Source organism: Nicotiana tabacum, chromosome 24, assembly GCF_000715075.1.
Source record: "Nicotiana tabacum cultivar K326 chromosome 24, ASM71507v2, whole genome shotgun sequence".
NCBI classification, from domain to species: domain Eukaryota; kingdom Viridiplantae; phylum Streptophyta; class Magnoliopsida; order Solanales; family Solanaceae; genus Nicotiana; species Nicotiana tabacum.
Genome location: NC_134103.1, coordinates 86,928,160 through 86,946,730, shown reverse-complemented (window position 1 = coordinate 86,946,730; position 18,571 = coordinate 86,928,160). Strand labels below are relative to the sequence as shown.

The 18,571-nt window shown below is 37.9% G+C and overlaps 1 protein-coding gene across 4 annotated transcripts in view; it reads left to right on the top strand.

Annotated features, from left to right (window-relative positions):
• The first annotated feature begins 2,956 nt into the window (after positions 1-2,956).
• The window catches only part of LOC107793620 (BTB/POZ domain-containing protein FBL11-like), a 36,457-nt gene continuing 20,842 nt past the window's right edge, over positions 2,957-18,571 (top strand). The window contains exons 1-11 of one of the 4 annotated variants that reach the window (XM_075247169.1): positions 2,957-3,240; positions 3,327-3,377; positions 5,883-6,003; positions 12,290-12,431; positions 12,556-12,602; positions 13,777-13,865; positions 13,958-14,063; positions 14,925-14,961; positions 15,064-15,215; positions 15,978-16,527; positions 17,267-17,542. In XM_075247169.1, the coding sequence (XP_075103270.1) occupies positions 3,059-3,240; positions 3,327-3,377; positions 5,883-6,003; positions 12,290-12,431; positions 12,556-12,602; positions 13,777-13,865; positions 13,958-14,063; positions 14,925-14,961; positions 15,064-15,215; positions 15,978-16,527; positions 17,267-17,542 (1,753 nt within the window). In that variant the 5' untranslated portion in view covers positions 2,957-3,058. Of the gene's footprint in view, positions 3,241-3,326; positions 3,378-5,882; positions 6,004-12,289; positions 12,432-12,533; positions 12,603-13,776; positions 13,866-13,957; positions 14,064-14,924; positions 14,962-15,063; positions 15,216-15,977; positions 16,528-17,266; positions 17,543-18,571 lie in introns of all 4 variants that reach the window. The other 3 variants (XM_075247168.1, XM_075247170.1, XM_075247171.1) reach the window with 3 other exon arrangements.

Genomic DNA, 18,571 nt, shown 5'->3' with positions numbered 1-18,571 from the left:
AAAATAGGTATTGTATATGTAACATATAACCAAGCATGCGATGATAAAGATATTAAAATATAAGCATAAGGCTCAAATTAAATTACGTAAATTTGGCCACTCTAAATGTAAGTGATATCTACGTCACTATTGCCAAGAAGAAAAACTTACCACCTCAAGAATATAATTTGTCTTATGATGCTCGGAATGAACAAGATCTAATCACGGACATAGGAGTCTCGCATCGAAGATGAACACAACTAACAAGGGATCGCTGGAGAAGGTATGCCTTTGGGATTTTACTCTTCATGTAGATGGTCAAAGAGTTCTCTCCAATGAGACGCGGCTTCTTCTAGGGTTCGAAATGACCACAGGTAAGGCTTTGCTTTCTCACGTGTTTCCAAAATTTCCTCCACTTCAGAAGACCTTTTGGTTTTTAAAGTGAGACAACCAATTAGAGCACTCCACTTCTGACTACAATTATCAAGGACACCAACTCTATAGTACTGCTGCACCTGATGGACTGGAGAGTAGTAGAACCAGAGGGCATCAAAGTAAGGGGCGCATGATACTCGTCGTGGTTGCTTTTTTGAACTCATCTGAAAGGTTTGCTGAATTCGTCGGTAGAAACGTTGATGGCAAATAAGTATAAAGAGCTCCGATTAACCGGTGATGTCGGAAGTAGCAAAATCGGTAAACTGCGTGGGCCCATTAGCTCAGTTGGTTAGAGCATCGTACTGATAACGTGTTATAAAATAAAACTGAAAACGTGTTATAAAATAAAAACTGTAAAGTAAAGATAAGTATAGAGAGAAATTGATAAATTATTCAAATTAAAATTTATGTACCTAATGAACTGCAAATTAATCTGGCGACACAAACTTCCGGCCTGTGTGCATCAGCTGCTTGTTAGATAAACTTCAACAGAGTACTAATAAATAAACATACACAATATAATTATTTTGATCATTATTGTATAACAGAGGCGTATTTTTTGACCATTTGCATCTAACATATTGAAATTTTATTTCAGAAGTGAAAGTTCTTCAATGAATAGTACTCCCCATTTTTTCGCTTTCCAATTGGAATGGTACCGCGAACAAAACAGGTTCAGATTTCGAAAAGCCAAAAATATAAAGGGGTAAAGTGAAAATAACACCAAAAGAGCAGCTGCAAGATATTTTTGCATTTGGCACCAATTCACACACAACACTGAAGCTGAACTACCTGAATCTGGCGACACAAACTTCCGGCCTGCGTGCATCAGCTGCTTGTTAGATAAACTTCAACAGAGTACTAATAAATAAACATACACAATATAATTATTTTGATCATTATTGTATAACAGAGGCGTATTTTTTGACCATTTGCATCTAACATATTAAAATTTTATTTCAGAAGTGAAAGTTCTTCAATGAATAGTACTCCCCATTTTTTCGCTTTCCAATTGGAATGGTAGCGCGAACAAAACAGGTTCAGATTTCGAAAAGCCAAAAATATAAAGGGGTAAAGTGAAAATAACACCAAAAGAGCAGCTGCAAGATATTTTTGCATTTGGCACCAATTCACACACAACACTGAAGCTGAACTACCTGAATCTGGCGACACAAACTTCCGGCCTGTGTGCATCAGCTGCTTGTTAGATAAACTTCAACAGAGTACTAATAAATAAACATACACAATATAATTATTTTGATCATTATTGTATAACAGAGGCGTATTTTTTGACCATTTGCATCTAACATATTGAAATTTTATTTCAGAAGTGAAAGTTCTTCAATGAATAGTACTCCCCATTTTTTCGCTTTCCAATTGGAATGGTACCGCGAACAAAACAGGTTCAGATTTCGAAAAGCCAAAAATATAAAGGGGTAAAGTGAAAATAACACCAAAAGAGCAGCTGCAAGATATTTTTGCATTTGGCACCAATTCACACACAACACTGAAGCTGAACTACCTGAATCTGGCGACACAAACTTCCGGCCTGCGTGCATCAGCTGCTTGTTAGATAAACTTCAACAGAGTACTAATAAATAAACATACACAATATAATTATTTTGATCATTATTGTATAACAGAGGCGTATTTTTTGACCATTTGCATCTAACATATTAAAATTTTATTTCAGAAGTGAAAGTTCTTCAATGAATAGTACTCCCCATTTTTTCGCTTTCCAATTGGAATGGTAGCGCGAACAAAACAGGTTCAGATTTCGAAAAGCCAAAAATATAAAGGGGTAAAGTGAAAATAACACCAAAAGAGCAGCTGCAAGATATTTTTGCATTTGGCACCAATTCACACACAACACTGAAGCTGAACTACCTGAATCTGGCGACACAAACTTCCGGCCTGTGTGCATCAGCTGCTTGTTAGATAAACTTCAACAGAGTACTAATAAATAAACATACACAATATAATTATTTTGATCATTATTGTATAACAGAGGCGTATTTTTTGACCATTTGCATCTAACATATTGAAATTTTATTTCAGAAGTGAAAGTTCTTCAATGAATAGTACTCCCCATTTTTTCGCTTTCCAATTGGAATGGTACCGCGAACAAAACAGGTTCAGATTTCGAAAAGCCAAAAATATAAAGGGGTAAAGTGAAAATAACACCAAAAGAGCAGCTGCAAGATATTTTTGCATTTGGCACCAATTCACACACAACACTGAAGCTGAACTACCTGAATCTGGCGACACAAACTTCCGGCCTGCGTGCATCAGCTGCTTGTTAGATAAACTTCAACAGAGTACTAATAAATAAACATACACAATATAATTATTTTGATCATTATTGTATAACAGAGGCGTATTTTTTGACCATTTGCATCTAACATATTAAAATTTTATTTCAGAAGTGAAAGTTCTTCAATGAATAGTACTCCCCATTTTTTCGCTTTCCAATTGGAATGGTAGCGCGAACAAAACAGGTTCAGATTTCGAAAAGCCAAAAATATAAAGGGGTAAAGTGAAAATAACACCAAAAGAGCAGCTGCAAGATATTTTTGCATTTGGCACCAATTCACACACAACACTGAAGCTGAACTACCTGAATCTGGCGACACAAACTTCCGGTATGGAGTCCAACGCCGGTACAGCCGACGGCGAGACTGTAATTCTCAACTGTATCGACCCCAACGGCTCCAGTCTACATGAAGATCACGAAGAGATTGTCATTTCAACAGTTGAAGTCGGTCAGTGGGACTTACCATCACTTGCTCATCGCCCAATCATTAAAATTAAAGCTAATCGGCAAAGGTAAATTACGTATTTTATACCTTTAACATTTGTAAAGAAGTGTTTTGTTTTTTGCTTTTCGTTTAACTCGATCTTTGAACTTTCAGGCTCGTTCAGCACTCGTCATATTTTCACGGACTATTGTGTGGAAGCTTTAGGTATAATTTCTTTTATTCATCTTTAGTTGTTTCTTACTCCTACAACAACAACAACAGCAACAAACCCAGTTTGATCCCATAAATGGGGTCTGTTTCTTACTCCTACATGGTAAATAAATATTCTACTATTAAGTACAAAATCTGAACTTAATTTTCTGTGGAATGTTATGGGGCATGATAATATGAATATGGTTAATAACTCTCCCCCTCAAGTTGGAGCATATAGATCGCGAGCTCCGAACTTGCTATACATAAATGTGATCCTCGGGGTTCATAATTCATTCGTAAATAGTGGTGATGAGTGAGGAATGTGTTTTGCCGCAGATAAAGTGATAATCAATCTCAATATGTTTCGTCCTCTGATAGGATACTGGTTTAGATGCGTTGTTATCACATCTTGATTGTGACAAACTAAAATTCATTTGAATTAACTCAAGTATATGGTTTAGCCGCATAAGCTCATGGTGTTGTTAGGACCATAGCTCTATATGCAACTTCTACACTCGATCTAGTAGCCACATTTTGCTTGTTACTTGTCCAAGAGACCAGGTTTCTACCACTCAAAACAAAGTATCGAGACGTAGGTCGCTATCTGATGGAGATCCAACCCTATATTCATTTACAAACCTGAAAATTTTACTATTTCCTTGATCTTGTAGAGTATTCCTTGTCCTAGATTACTCTTGAATTATATCAAAGGATGTGTACCACTTCATCTCATTAACTATCACAAGTGCCTTGAAAAAACTGACTGATAATATTGACAACAACGCAATATCTAGACAATGCTAAAGATAATTCAACTTACCAATCTTAGGACTCCTCAGCCTTGAAGTTGCTTGACTTTAGGATGTATAGGTGAGTCGATTGGTCGATAGTTAGGCATACCGGTTTTGCCCAAAATAGCCGGAGCAACTTTCCTCTATAGAGAGGGACAAATGAATTGGACTAACCAACCTTCATCCCCAACAAGTACTTGTGTTATTCCGTATGGAAGTAAGTGAGAGATGTTATTTTATTACCTAAATATTTACTGTTGTCTCCGGTAATAATTTATCATCCACATATATGGCAAGGTAGAGACATCAACTCTGCGTAGAGTGTCGATAAAAAATGGAATGATCTGACTAGATATGGGCTAATCAAAATTGTTGAACTACAGAATCAAAACGTCCAAACCAAGCTCATGGAGACTGGTCATATCGTCTGAGACTCCTGAATCAAGAAGTCACCCAAAGGATGAAGACTGGGGTAGATATGTAGCTGAATTGCCTTTATATGTGAGAGAGATGGTAGAAAATTTGTAGGGGCCTTAAATTTTAGGAATATGTTGCAATTGTCATTAGAAACCACAATTGACTGATCTCCTGAAGGGGCTTTCTATTTTTATTTGACAATATAGAATTTATGATTAGAAAAGAAGGAATAACTTGTCTTTGATATACTTTTAAGGAGTGGATTTTGACAAAATCCAACTGAAAAATAGATCCAGCACGTCGAAAAATCAAAGTACCTTTTTTGGTCTTGTACTTGCTGGCATGCCATTGAATGTACTACTGACGTGGGCTAACTGGACTATTGGGTGAACTAACTGATTAATGATGTGGCGGCTGGCTGAACCTAATGTGGTGCTAACATGGAACATTACCAGAATAAAAGCTGGTGACTAGATGAATGCCCCGGCAGTGATGGACTCTGTTGGAGCATGAGGGCTCGTATGGTATGCCTTTTGACCAGTATCCTTTTTCGACTATCATGTTCATCACGACGAGATGCATCTCCAGGTGTAGTGGTTGATTGGATGAGACACAGATCTTGAAGCGACGGGCGTACACCATACTATTTTTGTCAGAAAACTCTTTTGGTGATTGAAAGCAACTCAAGCTTCGATATTCCCTCCCCTTAGTTCTTACACCTTGTGAAGCACAAGAGAATTAAATGAATTTTCTTGTATTGACTATTGAGTGAATAATAATGTACAAGAATAACTTCATATATAGAAGTTTTAGAGTACGTATAATATGTAAACAGTTATTTCCTTCTCCTAACGCGATAAGTAAATGTTCTCCTATTCCTTATGTTTCATTTTATATGACAATGTTTGATTGGTATGGAGTATAACTAATAAAGAGAGACTATTGACACAAGCTAAATATGTATACCATACCAAAATACCTTTTATCTTGTGGTTGTAAGAATGACATATCATGCTTATAAGAGAGTGCTTTAAAGGTAAAATGTGAGTGTTAGAATTAAGGAGTTACCAGATATAGTAAGATGTCAATTTTTTGGAACGTACTAAAAAGGAAGGTTGTTATATGAAATATAATGGAGGGAGTAATAATTATATAGAATATACGTAGAATATTATATGGGATGTTACAGGAGATAATGCATGAAGAAGATTATAACGTAATTACTTCTTTTTTTAAAATAAGTATTATAACGTAATTGCTTTCTTTTCTGAGATTACCTTACCTCTTAATTGTATGGTTACTGTTTCAGTGAATCTTGCTTCGACTCTATATCTATTCATTGGGACATGGAGTCTCTTTTGAGCATGTTGAGGTTTCTTTTTGGATGTTCATTGGACCTTACTTCAGAGAACTTCCTTCCGTTGTATGAGGTAAGAATTCCAGTTGCCAATATATTTTCATCACTGAAGGTGTCAACAATTCCTTTTATCTGCTGAAGAAGTTTCACTGAATTTCTGAGTGTATTTTCTGTTGGTCACCTGAAAACTTCTCAGAGTACTTTACCATTTTTTGTTAGCCTAGTAAGGTCATATTGCCTGCGGAGTAAGTAGTGCCCTTTTAGCGGATAAGAGTTCAGTATGCCTCTTTTTTTTGGGGTTAGGAGGGTGGGGTTAAATAAGGTAATTTATTCTATCAATCAAAACAGCACCTAGGAGGTATTGAATGTGTATCATTGCAAAAACTCAGTCTTCCATCGTAAATGTAGGGAACTGAGGAAATCTAATTTAGGGTCTAAATCATTCATTCAGCACGGTATACCAAAAGTGTGCTGCGTTTGCATTGAGCTCAATGCTGCTAGAGTGTTCCAGGACAAAAACATGCTCCAACTTTAGTTTGGGAAAGGTTCGTCTTTGCATCGCAATGTTGTAACATAGTGGAATATTTTTCTGGGATAACATTGACTTCCCTCCAAAGCAGTTACAAACTATGTTGCTCGGACTCCTCGTGCGAGTATCTGATATTGGTGCTGATTTAGAGGTCGAATTCTTCAGCACATAAATTTTAAGATTCGGGGCTATGGATCCGAGTGCAGATACGGAACAATAAATTTATATATTTCGATTAGTTAAAGTTATTGAACTAAAACTAATTAAAACTTAATTCTTTATAAACACCTAATATTTTTTTCATAAGATATCTCGTGTAATAGAAAAGCATTCTCATACATTACGTATAACAATGTCATATATATATTAAACATTGTTAGTGTCCCACATCGGTTGGGTGGGAGGCCATTTGTCTCCTTATATGTCCTTGGGCAATCCTCACCTTTTAAGCTAGCTTTTGGGGTTGAGTTACGCCCAAGGACCATTTAGCATGGTATAAGAGCCAGGCCCCCCAAATAATCGTGTCACCAGATGTTGGACCCCCATATTATCTTGTCCACGCTCCAGTTACCAAGCCTGGGCGGCAGGGGTGTTAGTATCCCACATCGATGGGTGGGAGACATATATGTCTCATTATTTGGACTTGGACAATCCTCACCTAGCTAGCTTTTCGAGTTGAGTTAGGTCCAAGATCCATTTTTTTATCATGGTATCAGAGCCAGGTCCCTGATGTTGGGCCCCAGGATAGATTGTTCACGCTCCAACTGACAGGTCTGAGCGTCGGGGGGAAGGGGGGATGGAATCCTACGTTAGAGATGAATGGGTTCCTTGGATTCTTTATATAGCTTGGGCAATCCACATCCTTTGAGGTAGCTTTTGGGGTTAAGTTACGCCCAAAGTCCATTTATCATGGTATCAGAGCCAGACCTATCTCAACTAAAAAGTTAAAAATATGCTCTCTAATAGATGAAATGTTTAATTTATTCTGTCATATTTATAATCGTTCATATGTTGAGTTGTGTCCCACATCGGTGGATAATGGGTGTCTTGGTCTCCTTATATTATCTTGGGCAATCCTCGCCTCATAAGCTAGCTTTTGGGGTTGAGTTAGACCCAATCTATACTTCTTGGTCATAAAATGTAGTTAAAGTACCCAAGGTAACCAAATTCGGTATGGATTCCACACCCACACCCATGTTGTGTCGACACAGATGCGATATGGATTTTGAAGAGTCCGCGCAACATATGTTACAAACATGTTTATTTAAAGTTTCATTCTTTTATATTCAGATTTTGTCAATTAAGGATGTTAGATAGTTATGTGTAAATGATTCTAGTCTCATATGTAGTAGGAGTAAAATATGTCTTAGTCGCATATGTAGTAAAAATATGTATTATATATAGGGCACATTGTATCATTGTTAAAAAATATAATTTTCTCCCGTGCATTCTCACATGGTATCAAAGCTTCAGTAAGAAAGTTATCGTTGTGCGTCATTCCAACGACATCCGAAAAGAAAGATCTCGTCGCCGTGCAATTTTCCGGCAACTTCGTCTTGTTCCCCGGGTTCATCACTGCTATAGTGGTACTGTGCATATACAAGTACCACCATCAGATTCGAAACTCTTGTGCGACCAAACCCCAAAAATCCCAGAAATCCCAGTCCCATCGAAACAGAAAAGTCAGTCACCGTGCGTCTTTCCGATTGACGACTCAAGATTGATTTGCGTTATCTCCTCATCGATAAGTGTTGTGCGAAAACCAACACTACCATCCTGTTCGGAAAATTCAGGCGACAAAACCCCAGTCAATTGCTCTGGCAAAAAGTCCCTCACGCGCCATCAGAACTAGGGTTCCGGTGAGCGCGTCTGACACACACGCCTGCGCGTGGAGCACTTTCCAGCTAGAATTTTCAAAAAATTCTTCAGGACAGTTGTTTCGTGGGGTGATTCCGAGTCCACTGGTACAATTTCCTACAAATTTCGAGAACTTGGAGTTTTCCGGCGAGTTACAGTTAGGGGTGTTCATCGGTCGGTACGGTATTTAGACTATTCGGTTCGGTATTTTCGGTATTCGGTTTCCTAAAATGCTATACCAATACCGTTCCTAATTAAATTCGGTATGGTTTGGCTTTTCGCCTTTCGGTTTCGGTTTATTCGGTACGGTAACTTCGGTTTGTTCGGCTCTAAAACAACTTTTCGAACGTAATATTTTGGGGAGCATAAGTTTAGAATAATGTTTACAAACTTCATCAACATGTAAATATGTCTGGTCTAAAGCTCTAACTTGCATCTCTATAATGCACCAGACACCAGTAAGCTTCTCAAAATGTGACCAAAATAAGTATTTACAAGTGTTGTTTACATAAACCATTCGTGTACCATCCATTAACCACATAGACAAAAATAGGTGGCGCACAGGCTTTAGCAAAAGAACATGGAACTAGAAACATTCTCCTGAAGCTCTCTGGTAACTTCGTGCTGCAAGGGTGACATGATATTTAAAATTAATCCAATATCTAACAAAATAAATTGATGACATTTATCAACTAAATAAAAGCTTGACTTACCATATGTGTTGCAACTAACAACTATACATCAACGATGCAAGGCTCTGTTCCATTGTTGGGCAAGCCTAAAGAGAATTCAAGGTAATTTGTTATGCAATATGAACAATAAACTAATTGAAAATATCAATATAGAGTGCATACAAATAAAATATTCTTACCAAGTTCAAATTGTACGAGATAATCTATATCTTCCTAAACTCTAACAGGAAGTAATTCGTTTCGAAGCCAATCTTGACAACACACAAGAGCTTGTACTAATTTGGGAGTCAATGAGCTCCTAAAACAATCAAGAATACGGTCTCCCGTACTAAAAGCACTCTCTGATGCCACACTAGACATAGGAGCCAAAACATCACGAGCAATCTCGACAACAATCGGAAATCTAGGTTTGTTCACTTTCTACCAAAGCAAGATATCAAAACCATCACCTCCATCATCACATTCTTCATCTAGATACTTCTATAACTCTGTTTTAGCATCTGAATTTTCATTTTCAGCTTTGTGCCTCTTGTATTGTTGTGAAAATGTTTCCTTTAAAGTTTTAGATTGAGTTCCATGACTACTTGCACTTGACGTCTCTGATGAGCTACTTGATGAAGAAGATGAAGCATGATCATTTTTTGAGTGTTTCTTTGCATACTCATTAAACAAAGAAGTCATGTAGCTTTTCACTTCTCCTACCATATTTTTTCCTGTTTCTTCCCCGAACATGCTCACAAGTGCATAAGTAACATACTCAAACTTATGGCGCGGATCCAAAATACATGCAATAAAGATCATCTTATTCATCTTTTCTGGAGTACTCCAATACTTGTCAAATTTTTCTTTCATCTTTCCTGCCATTGAACTCAAGTCAACGTTATCTTCTGCTATCAAACTTTTCAAATTATAATGAAGTTCACATATTTCAACAAAATGAACATTTGATGTAACATAAAGTGAACCAGAGATCTTCAAGGTAAGTACAAAAAAAGTTTCAAGAAATCTCACCATGAGCCTCACACTTTCCCAATCAGAACTTACAAGTGCACCCACTAATTTTCCATCTTCACACACATGAGTAAGAGGATATTGCAACAATCCATGATCAAGAGCACCATAACTTGCAAATGCATGCTCGAATTCTTTTATCACATTTAACATCAAGTAGGTGGAGTTCCACCTAGTAGGAACATCCAAGCATAGTGATTTCTTACATGCAATCTTTTCAATTTCACAACATTCTTTAAACTTTTTCCACCTCGCAGGAGATTGCCTAATATATCTTACTGCTTGTCTAACGCGTTTCACAGAATCACCCACTTCTTTCAGACCATCTTGAACAACAAGATTGAGGATGTGAGCCATATATCTCATATGGAGGTGTTTACCATCCATCATATTAGTTCCCCATTTGGTAAGTTGCTTAGACAACTCTTCCACTGTGACATCATTTGAACTTGCGTTATCAACTGTAACAGTCCATATGCGACTGTTACATATGTTGCAAATATTTTCATAAAGTCACTCATTGGTCCTTGTATTAGTTACATATGTAACAAGCTCAGTACATATGATTTGTATGCACCGGCTTGAGGGAGAGTGCTAGATAGTTATGTGTAGATAATTCTAGTCTCATATGTGGTAGGAGTAGAATATGTCCTTGTCCCATATGTAGTAGGAGTAGAATATGTATTATATATAGGGCTCATTGTATCATTGTTAAAAAATAGATTTTTCTCCCGTGCATTTTCACAAAGGACATCTTGTCAATAGAATAGTTTTTGATTAATAATTTACACCAAGGATCTGCGCTGAGCCCTTTCTTGTTTGCTCTGGTGATGGACGCACTGACACACCATATTCAAGGAGAGGTGCCATGGTGTATGTTATTCGCTGATGACATTGTTCTGATTGACGAGACGCGGAGTAGCGTTAACGAGAGGCTGGAGGTTTGGAGACAGGCCCTTGAGTCTAAGGGTTTCAAGTTGAGCAGGACGAAGATGGAATATCTTGAGTGCAAGTTCAGTGCCGAGCCGAGGGAAGCGGGCATGGACGTGAGGCTTGGATCGCAGGTCATTTCCAAGAGAGGCAGTTTCAAGTACCTTGGGTCGGTTATCCAGGGGGATGGGGAGATCGATGAGGATGTCACACACCGTATAGGGGTGGGGTGGATGAAATGAAAGTTAGCATCTAGAGTCCTGTGTGACAAGAAAGTGACACCGCTACTCAAAGGTAAGTTTTATAGAGCGGTGGTTAGACCGGCCATGTTGTATGGGGCTGAGTGTTGGCTGCTGGCTAGTTAAGAACTCACATATCAAGAAGATGAAAGTAGCAGGAATGAGGATGTTGAGGTGGATGTGCGGGCACACTAGGATGGATAAGATTAGGAATGAAGATATTCGGGAGAAGGTGGGCGTGACTCCCATTGATGACAAGATGAGGGAAACGAGGCTCAGATGGTTCGGGCACGTACAAAGGAGAAGCTTGGATGCCCCGGTAAGGAGGTGCGAGCGGTTGGCGTTGGTGGGTATGAGGAGAGGTAGAGGGCGGCCGAAGAAGTATTGGGGAGAGGTGATCAGGCGGGATATGACGAGACTTCAGATCTCCGAGGACATGGCACTCGATAGGAAGCGGTGGAGGTCGAGCATTAAGGTTGTAGGTTAGGAGGTTGTTGAGCATATTTAGTCTACCAGTATGAGGCTAGGCTGATAGGATTTAGTCTTAGACTGCTAGTGGTCAATGTTGTGTTTACACTACTCTTCCGTTTTCATAGTGTCGGGCCTTATTTACTGGTTATTATTTCTGCTTTCCATCTATATACTGGTTCTTGTGGTGATGTTATTAATTCTATGGTTTTTTGTTGATGGCACTGACATATTGTCTCTTTTCGTTCTCTTGAGTCGAGGGTCTATCGGAAACAGCCTCTCTACCCCTCAGGTAGAGATAAGGTCTGCGTACACACTACCCTTCCCAGACCCCACTTGTGAGATTTTACTGGGTCGTTGTTGTTGTTGTTGTTGTTGTTGTTATTGTTGTTGTTGTCGTCTCTTCTTCCGTGAGAGGGTAGAAAGGAGTGATCTATGTCACGTTGGAAAGATGTTCATTTTTCTCTCTTTTGATGTTTTACCACAACTGAAGGTCTCTTTTGACTGGATAGTTGCTCTGCAAGTCTCTAACACGTGATTAGATGCAATCTGTTGTTTGTTCAATAATTTCTAATATCTGATCGTAGACATTTTTCTTGATAAATCTCTGATCTTGCACACTTACTGCGTCAGGCTGCATTATTTTTTGGAGTGGAAAAGCTTCTTTTGGTTTGTCGAAGTTGGCTGAACTATGTAACATCAGAAGGCAGGATTCGGCCTCCTCAATTGCATTTAGGAGATTTGGTCCATATCTGGGAGTATGGTAGAGAGAATGGTAACAATGTCTTTGATTTTTGGTTACTGGAAAAATGATAATTGCAGCATATTGCTATTCATATTACATTTTTAATGTGATACCATGGGTTGTCTCTTATAGATTAACATGGGATATCATGCAGCAACTGATTTTATTCCACAATTGACTGATTGTCTAGCGAGGAACTTTGTAAGTGCTTAAATTGTACTATGTCCCAGTCCCCAAATTGTCTGTTATTGAATGTTTTCTTGAATTGATTAGTTTGATTCAAATGTATATACACACAGCATGCCTCTATAGGATGGTCGATTAAACCGTACTGCACATCCTTTAATGTTTCTTTGTCCATCCTTTCTCTTCCTTGATTTCGCTCCTTCTCCAGCTTCATTTTTCTTCTCCTCCATCCAGTTACTATCTCTTTTCCATTTCCTTCATGCTTCTTTCTTCTCTTTTTTTTTTTTGATTTCCCACTGGCAACTTCAATAAAGACAAGTTGCAAAAACTTTGGCAACAATTTTGCTGTTTAGTTGCAGAACTCACTTGATGTAATTATCAGATCAATTGTGTTCTCATTTTTTGACAAGTTATCTGGAAACACTGATATCGCATGTGGTTAGGATTGGATGAAATGTGAATTTTGAGACAGTTGTTACCAAGAAAAATTTTCAGCATAGTAACTGCAACAGATTTGTCTTTCTGAGGGGTCTTTGATAATGGAAGACGTTCTGTTCATGTTCTTGTTTTGAGACTATTGTAAGCCGGTGAGAGAATGTTGTTTTGTTACTTTTTGTTAAAAATATATATCTCAATACGTTTTTAGGAAAAGGACAACAACAACAAACCCAGTAGTTTCCCATCAGTGGGGTCTGGGGAGGGTAAGATGTACGCAGTCTTACCCCTACCCCTGGAAGGGCAGAGAGGATGTTTCCGATGTTTTTAGGAAAAGGACCATTTTTAAAAAGAAATAGACAAAATGTGCACACTTGCTTTGAAAACCATCCTTTTCTCCACACCCTTACTACTCTACCACCTGCCAATTTACCTACTCACCCTTTGTTAGTCACTCCGCATTTGTTTTAAAGAAATTTTCATGCCATTAGATCTGCTTCAGCTTTTTAGTCTTTTTTTTTATGTCAGTTCTGCCGAAACAACAAAAAATGTATTACTTTGAAATATTAGCAGGAACATTTCTAGCTATCAAACAAGCCCAGGAGCTGTTGCAGTGATTTACCAAAATAAGCCAGTGAAAACATGTTGTCCTTCATATTAGTTTTAAGTATTTTGAATTTTAAGTTGCGATGTCACATCACAGGATCTTTGCTAGTCTCCATCAACTGTTTCAGATGTAATTTTCTTACTGCAGATATGGATGACTTCTTGTGACTCCTTTCACAATGTCCCTTTTGAATTGTTGCTTTCCTGTGTAAAACATCCTTGTTTGACAGTAGATAGGTTGGTACTCTCTTTATCTGTTAAAATAAAGGGTTGCCTGATGCAATGTCTTATTTCAACTGCAATACTGATTCCATGGTGACTTTTCACAGTGAGAAACATCTTTGTGATGCTATTCTACTATGGCTTGCCGCCAACACCATCCCATATGATCTTTTGAACTCCACTGGGGATGCTCGCGTTGCAATTTTCACAGAGGTATAAGATACTGGAGAGATTGTGTTCAATCACATGATATTTTCAATTGAATTTTGTCTGTCTTTGTGTGTATCGAGAGAGGCTTGGGGGGGGGGGGGGTTGACAATTTCTCAGGGTATTCTTTCAGAATTGAAGAAAACTGGAACTAGTCATGCACGGCTGCATGCTAAAGTGAGACTGCATTAGCAAATCAGGTTTAACAATCTGTGAAAGAATAATCTAGCTTACTTGGTGAGGTTAGTAGTCACTGCTGGTTTGGACATTTGCAATATAAGATTCCGGAAGTGTATATCCTTAATAAAAAAAAGGAGGATTCAGGATGTTTTTTTAAAACAGGCAAGAAGATTTGGGAAGTGGATATTCTTTCTCTTTTAACAAAATAATAGTGTTTTTTCCTCTTTGTTTTTGTTGTTTTATGACATCTCATATGCGTGACTCTTATCTTAGTTGATGACATGCCTATTTAACAGATTTTGAACCTCACACTCCGTTTTCTTGTAGAAAAAGAATATGGAGCAGCTGGTGCTCAGTTGTTTGGTTTTCTTTGCATATCTGATTTACGTATAATATTACAGGTGCATTGATCTCAGTCCTGGTCTTCCAGTTGACAAAGTGGTGCAGTTTGATAATTAACAATTATATTATATATGGAAGGTATTAATGTGAAATGAAACTCACAAGCAACTAAATCCCTTTTAGGTTAAAGGAAATTGTTGCCACTATTGCTTGAAAAATTAAACATCTAAAAGCTACAAGCTGAAGGCCTATGATTCTTGCACAGATATCTCTGCTATGTATGCATTTGAATCCTCTCTGGATTACACGAGTAATTTATGTAACCTTCATTGTCTTTTTGAACAGATCCGCACTAGCCTTTTGCCATTGCCATTAGCTGCGGGTATGAGCAGCCCTTTAAGTTGTTATTTTCAAAGCACTAACACTAAAGTGTTATGTATCATCTGATCATTTCCCTTTTTTTTTTTTTTTTTTTTCATTTCAGGGAAACGGAGATGCCCCCTCTTCTCAAAGTTTGCAGAAAGAAGTGTGAATGCTATTCTTAGTTTAGCTACCTCCTCTTCCTTTAGCTTAGCAAACATTCTTGGAGGTGGTGATTTTAGTCAGCTCAGAATCCGCTTGACTGAATATACTAAGGTTTACATTTAGCAGCATCCTTTCAGTTCTTGTGGATTTTGGCTTTCATTTTCTATTTTAGATGCCAGAACAATATAATCAGTGTAACAACTCATGGTTTTCTTCTTTATCCCTTTAGAATGCTTGAAATCTTGGGACTAAAGTGGTAAGTCTGACCACTTAATTATGAAAGTCATTTCACTAAAAAATTGTAAATACATTTTTTAAGGTGTTGTTATTATCTAGAAGCAAAAGGAAAACAAAAGAAAAATAAAATTAAGGAGTATATATAATTTAATCTAAACCTAGACATATTGAGAGGTGGAGTTTCTTCGAATTATGATACCTTAACTTTTTTGCCGTTGTTTCTTCACTCGCTGCTGGTATTATGCTAATAATTGAAATGGGAAATGATTCTGCTTATAGTTTTCACTTCATCATATCTGTTCTTGGAGACTTTCAATTGAACTTGCTAGAACTTTGGGGATGATTTTTAAATGTAACTTTCTCCATTTAATCACTTGTTGGAAACTAAAAGATTAACCCATTAAACATCATCGAGAACATGCTTGCTTGCTTGATATAAAATGTTACTTAACAGTGTCAAAGTGAAGATATATTTTTGAAGTTTTCCTCTTTTACTGGAAATGTAGTTGTGAAATTTCATATAATGTAATCAACACTTACAACCATTTTTATTGCTTAGTTTCTTTTTTTTTCCTTTTCTGAATTTACTGTTACCATTCTAAAGAAATTCTTTTTTTTTCTGAATCTCCTCTGTAGATATTGGACCTTTCCGGCTGCCCACAAATTAGCTTGCCTCTTCTTCTCCTGTCCATGCTTCCTTTTTCCTATAGTGTGGACACAATGCTGACAAAGAAGCTTAATCAGCTTTCCCTCAAACTTGAGCCCTCTGATATGGATGTATCTCGGATTCCGTGGGAAAATTTTCCTGTTTTGACTTTTGAAGCAGTGGAAGTGGTGGATGTTTCAAATTGTCCTATGCTACATCTTGAGGCTGCCATTGAGTGCTTTTCCACGTCATTTCCATCCCTAACAACATTGAAAGCAGCTTATACTTTGAACTTCAGAACAATGAAGTTGTACCAATTGTTACAGAAATGCCCACTACTCTCAGACATCGATCTAACAGTGGAGAGTAATCCTGTGATACCAGCAAAGGTGTCAGTTATATCTTCATTCCCTGCTGTAAAGCTGCAGATATCAACATCTTTCAATGAAGAGACATGTCCTGCTGTACCAACGTTTCATTTTCCTAGGCGGCTCTGGAATATTACAAAACTCATATTGGAGGGTCGAACAGATATTTATGGTATGATATTTGTAGTCCAGCAGTCCTAGCTAAAACACCTTCCCACTACCAAAGAAAAGGAAAAGTCTCATTTTGAGAAATCGTTTGTTAGTTTCTGGCCCTTGAGATGAAACTTTTCAAAGAGACTAGTATTTTTCCTGCTGTACTTGATTCTTGGGGAAAGGGTATGAGCCTTAAAGCATATTTTGGTTATGAAAAGAATGCTAGGGAGGATGCCCCAAAAATAATACTTGATGTCTTTTTTCCGTTTTGCTATTTAAAATAGTACATGATGTCTCAGATAGCTTATATCCCGAAGGGGAAGGGAGGAAGACCAATTTAACAATAATTATCCTCTTATATTGGCAAAGTTTCCAGCCATCAAAATCATGCAATCTATACCATTGAACAGCCAGACTCAAAAGACTAAAAGAAAAGAACAGTATGAAACAGAACTACTGCTGCTGGTACCCAAAGGATTCATTTATGTTGTGTGGTTCCTTTGCTTTTTCCAAAACTCTAGCTATGTAATGTTGAATACTGTTTTTAGCTTTTATGTTGTGTTTTTTAAGTGAGACCACTTACATTTTCTCATGCATATACTTTAGGGGATCTCCTCTGTATGTAGTCTTGGAATCTCGTCCGTACTCTTCTCAAGCTGTTAGAAAATGTTTATTGAAAATTCAGCTTTCACGTATACTCTTAATAATATGATGCTCTCTGCATTGACCTAACATTGCTTCTCTTTGATATTCTCCAGATTCGGATCTCCACAATATTGCAGAGTGCTGCCCTTCCTTGTATTGTATTAACCTCAATGCGTGTACTTCCATAACGGATTCTGGAATATCCGTTATATTGCTGAAATGTGTTGGCCTACATTCAATCTTCGCTTGTGATACTTTGTTTGGGCACAATTGTGTTCTGTCGCTTTGTCGCGATATCTCCAGATTTGACGGTGTGGCAATAAAAATGGAAAAGAACACCAATTCATCAGCTTACAAACTTCAAATTCTGCATATAGGAGGCTGCAAAGGTGAGCAATGTTCTGGCTTTTGTTTTCAGCGATAAGTCTCTCACAATTGCTCTGATACCATGTGAGAAGGCACGGGAGAAAATATGTTATTGATATATTGAATGAATGAATAATACTACACAAGAGGTCCTTATTTATAGCTATACTATACAAGGACATACTACTCCTCTACCAATGTGGGACAATACTACACTATATACATGCTGTAAATTAACACTCCCCCTCAAGCCGGTGCATACAAATCATATGTACCGAGCTTGTTACATATATAACTAATACGAGGACCAGTGAGAGACTTGGTGAAGATATCTGCAAGTTGATCATTTGACCTCACAAACTTTGTAGCAATCTCTCCTGAAAGTATCTTTTCTCTGACGAAGTGACAATCAATCTCAATGTGTTTAGTTCTCTCATGGAACACCGGATTTGATGCAATATGAAGGGCAGCTTGATTATCGCACACAAGTTCCATCCGACTGATTTCACCAAATTTCAACTCTTTGAGCAATTGTTTGGTCCAGACTAGCTCACATGTTGCCATAGCCATTGCTCGATATTCTGCTTCTGCACTAGACCGAGCAACTACATTCGGTTTCTTGCTCTTCCAGGACACCAAATTTCCTCCTACTAAAACACAATATCCAGACGTAGAACGTCTATCAGAAGGTGATCCTGCCCAATCAACATCTGAGTATCCAATGATCTGCTCATGACCTCGATCCTCAAAGAGTAACCCTTTGCCTGGAGCCGATTTTATATATCGAATAATGCGGACAACTGCATCCCAATGACTATCACAGGGAGAATTCATAAACTGACTTACCACACTCACAGGATAGGAAATGTCGGGTCTAGTCACTGTGAGATAATTTAATTTTCCAACCAGCCGCCTATAGCTTGCAGGATCGCTAAGCGGCTCCCCCTGTCCTGGCATAAGTTTAGAATTCGGATCCATCGGAGTGTCAACAGGTCTGCAACCTATCATCCCCGTCTCCTCAAGAATGTCTAAAGCATATTTTCTTTGAGAAA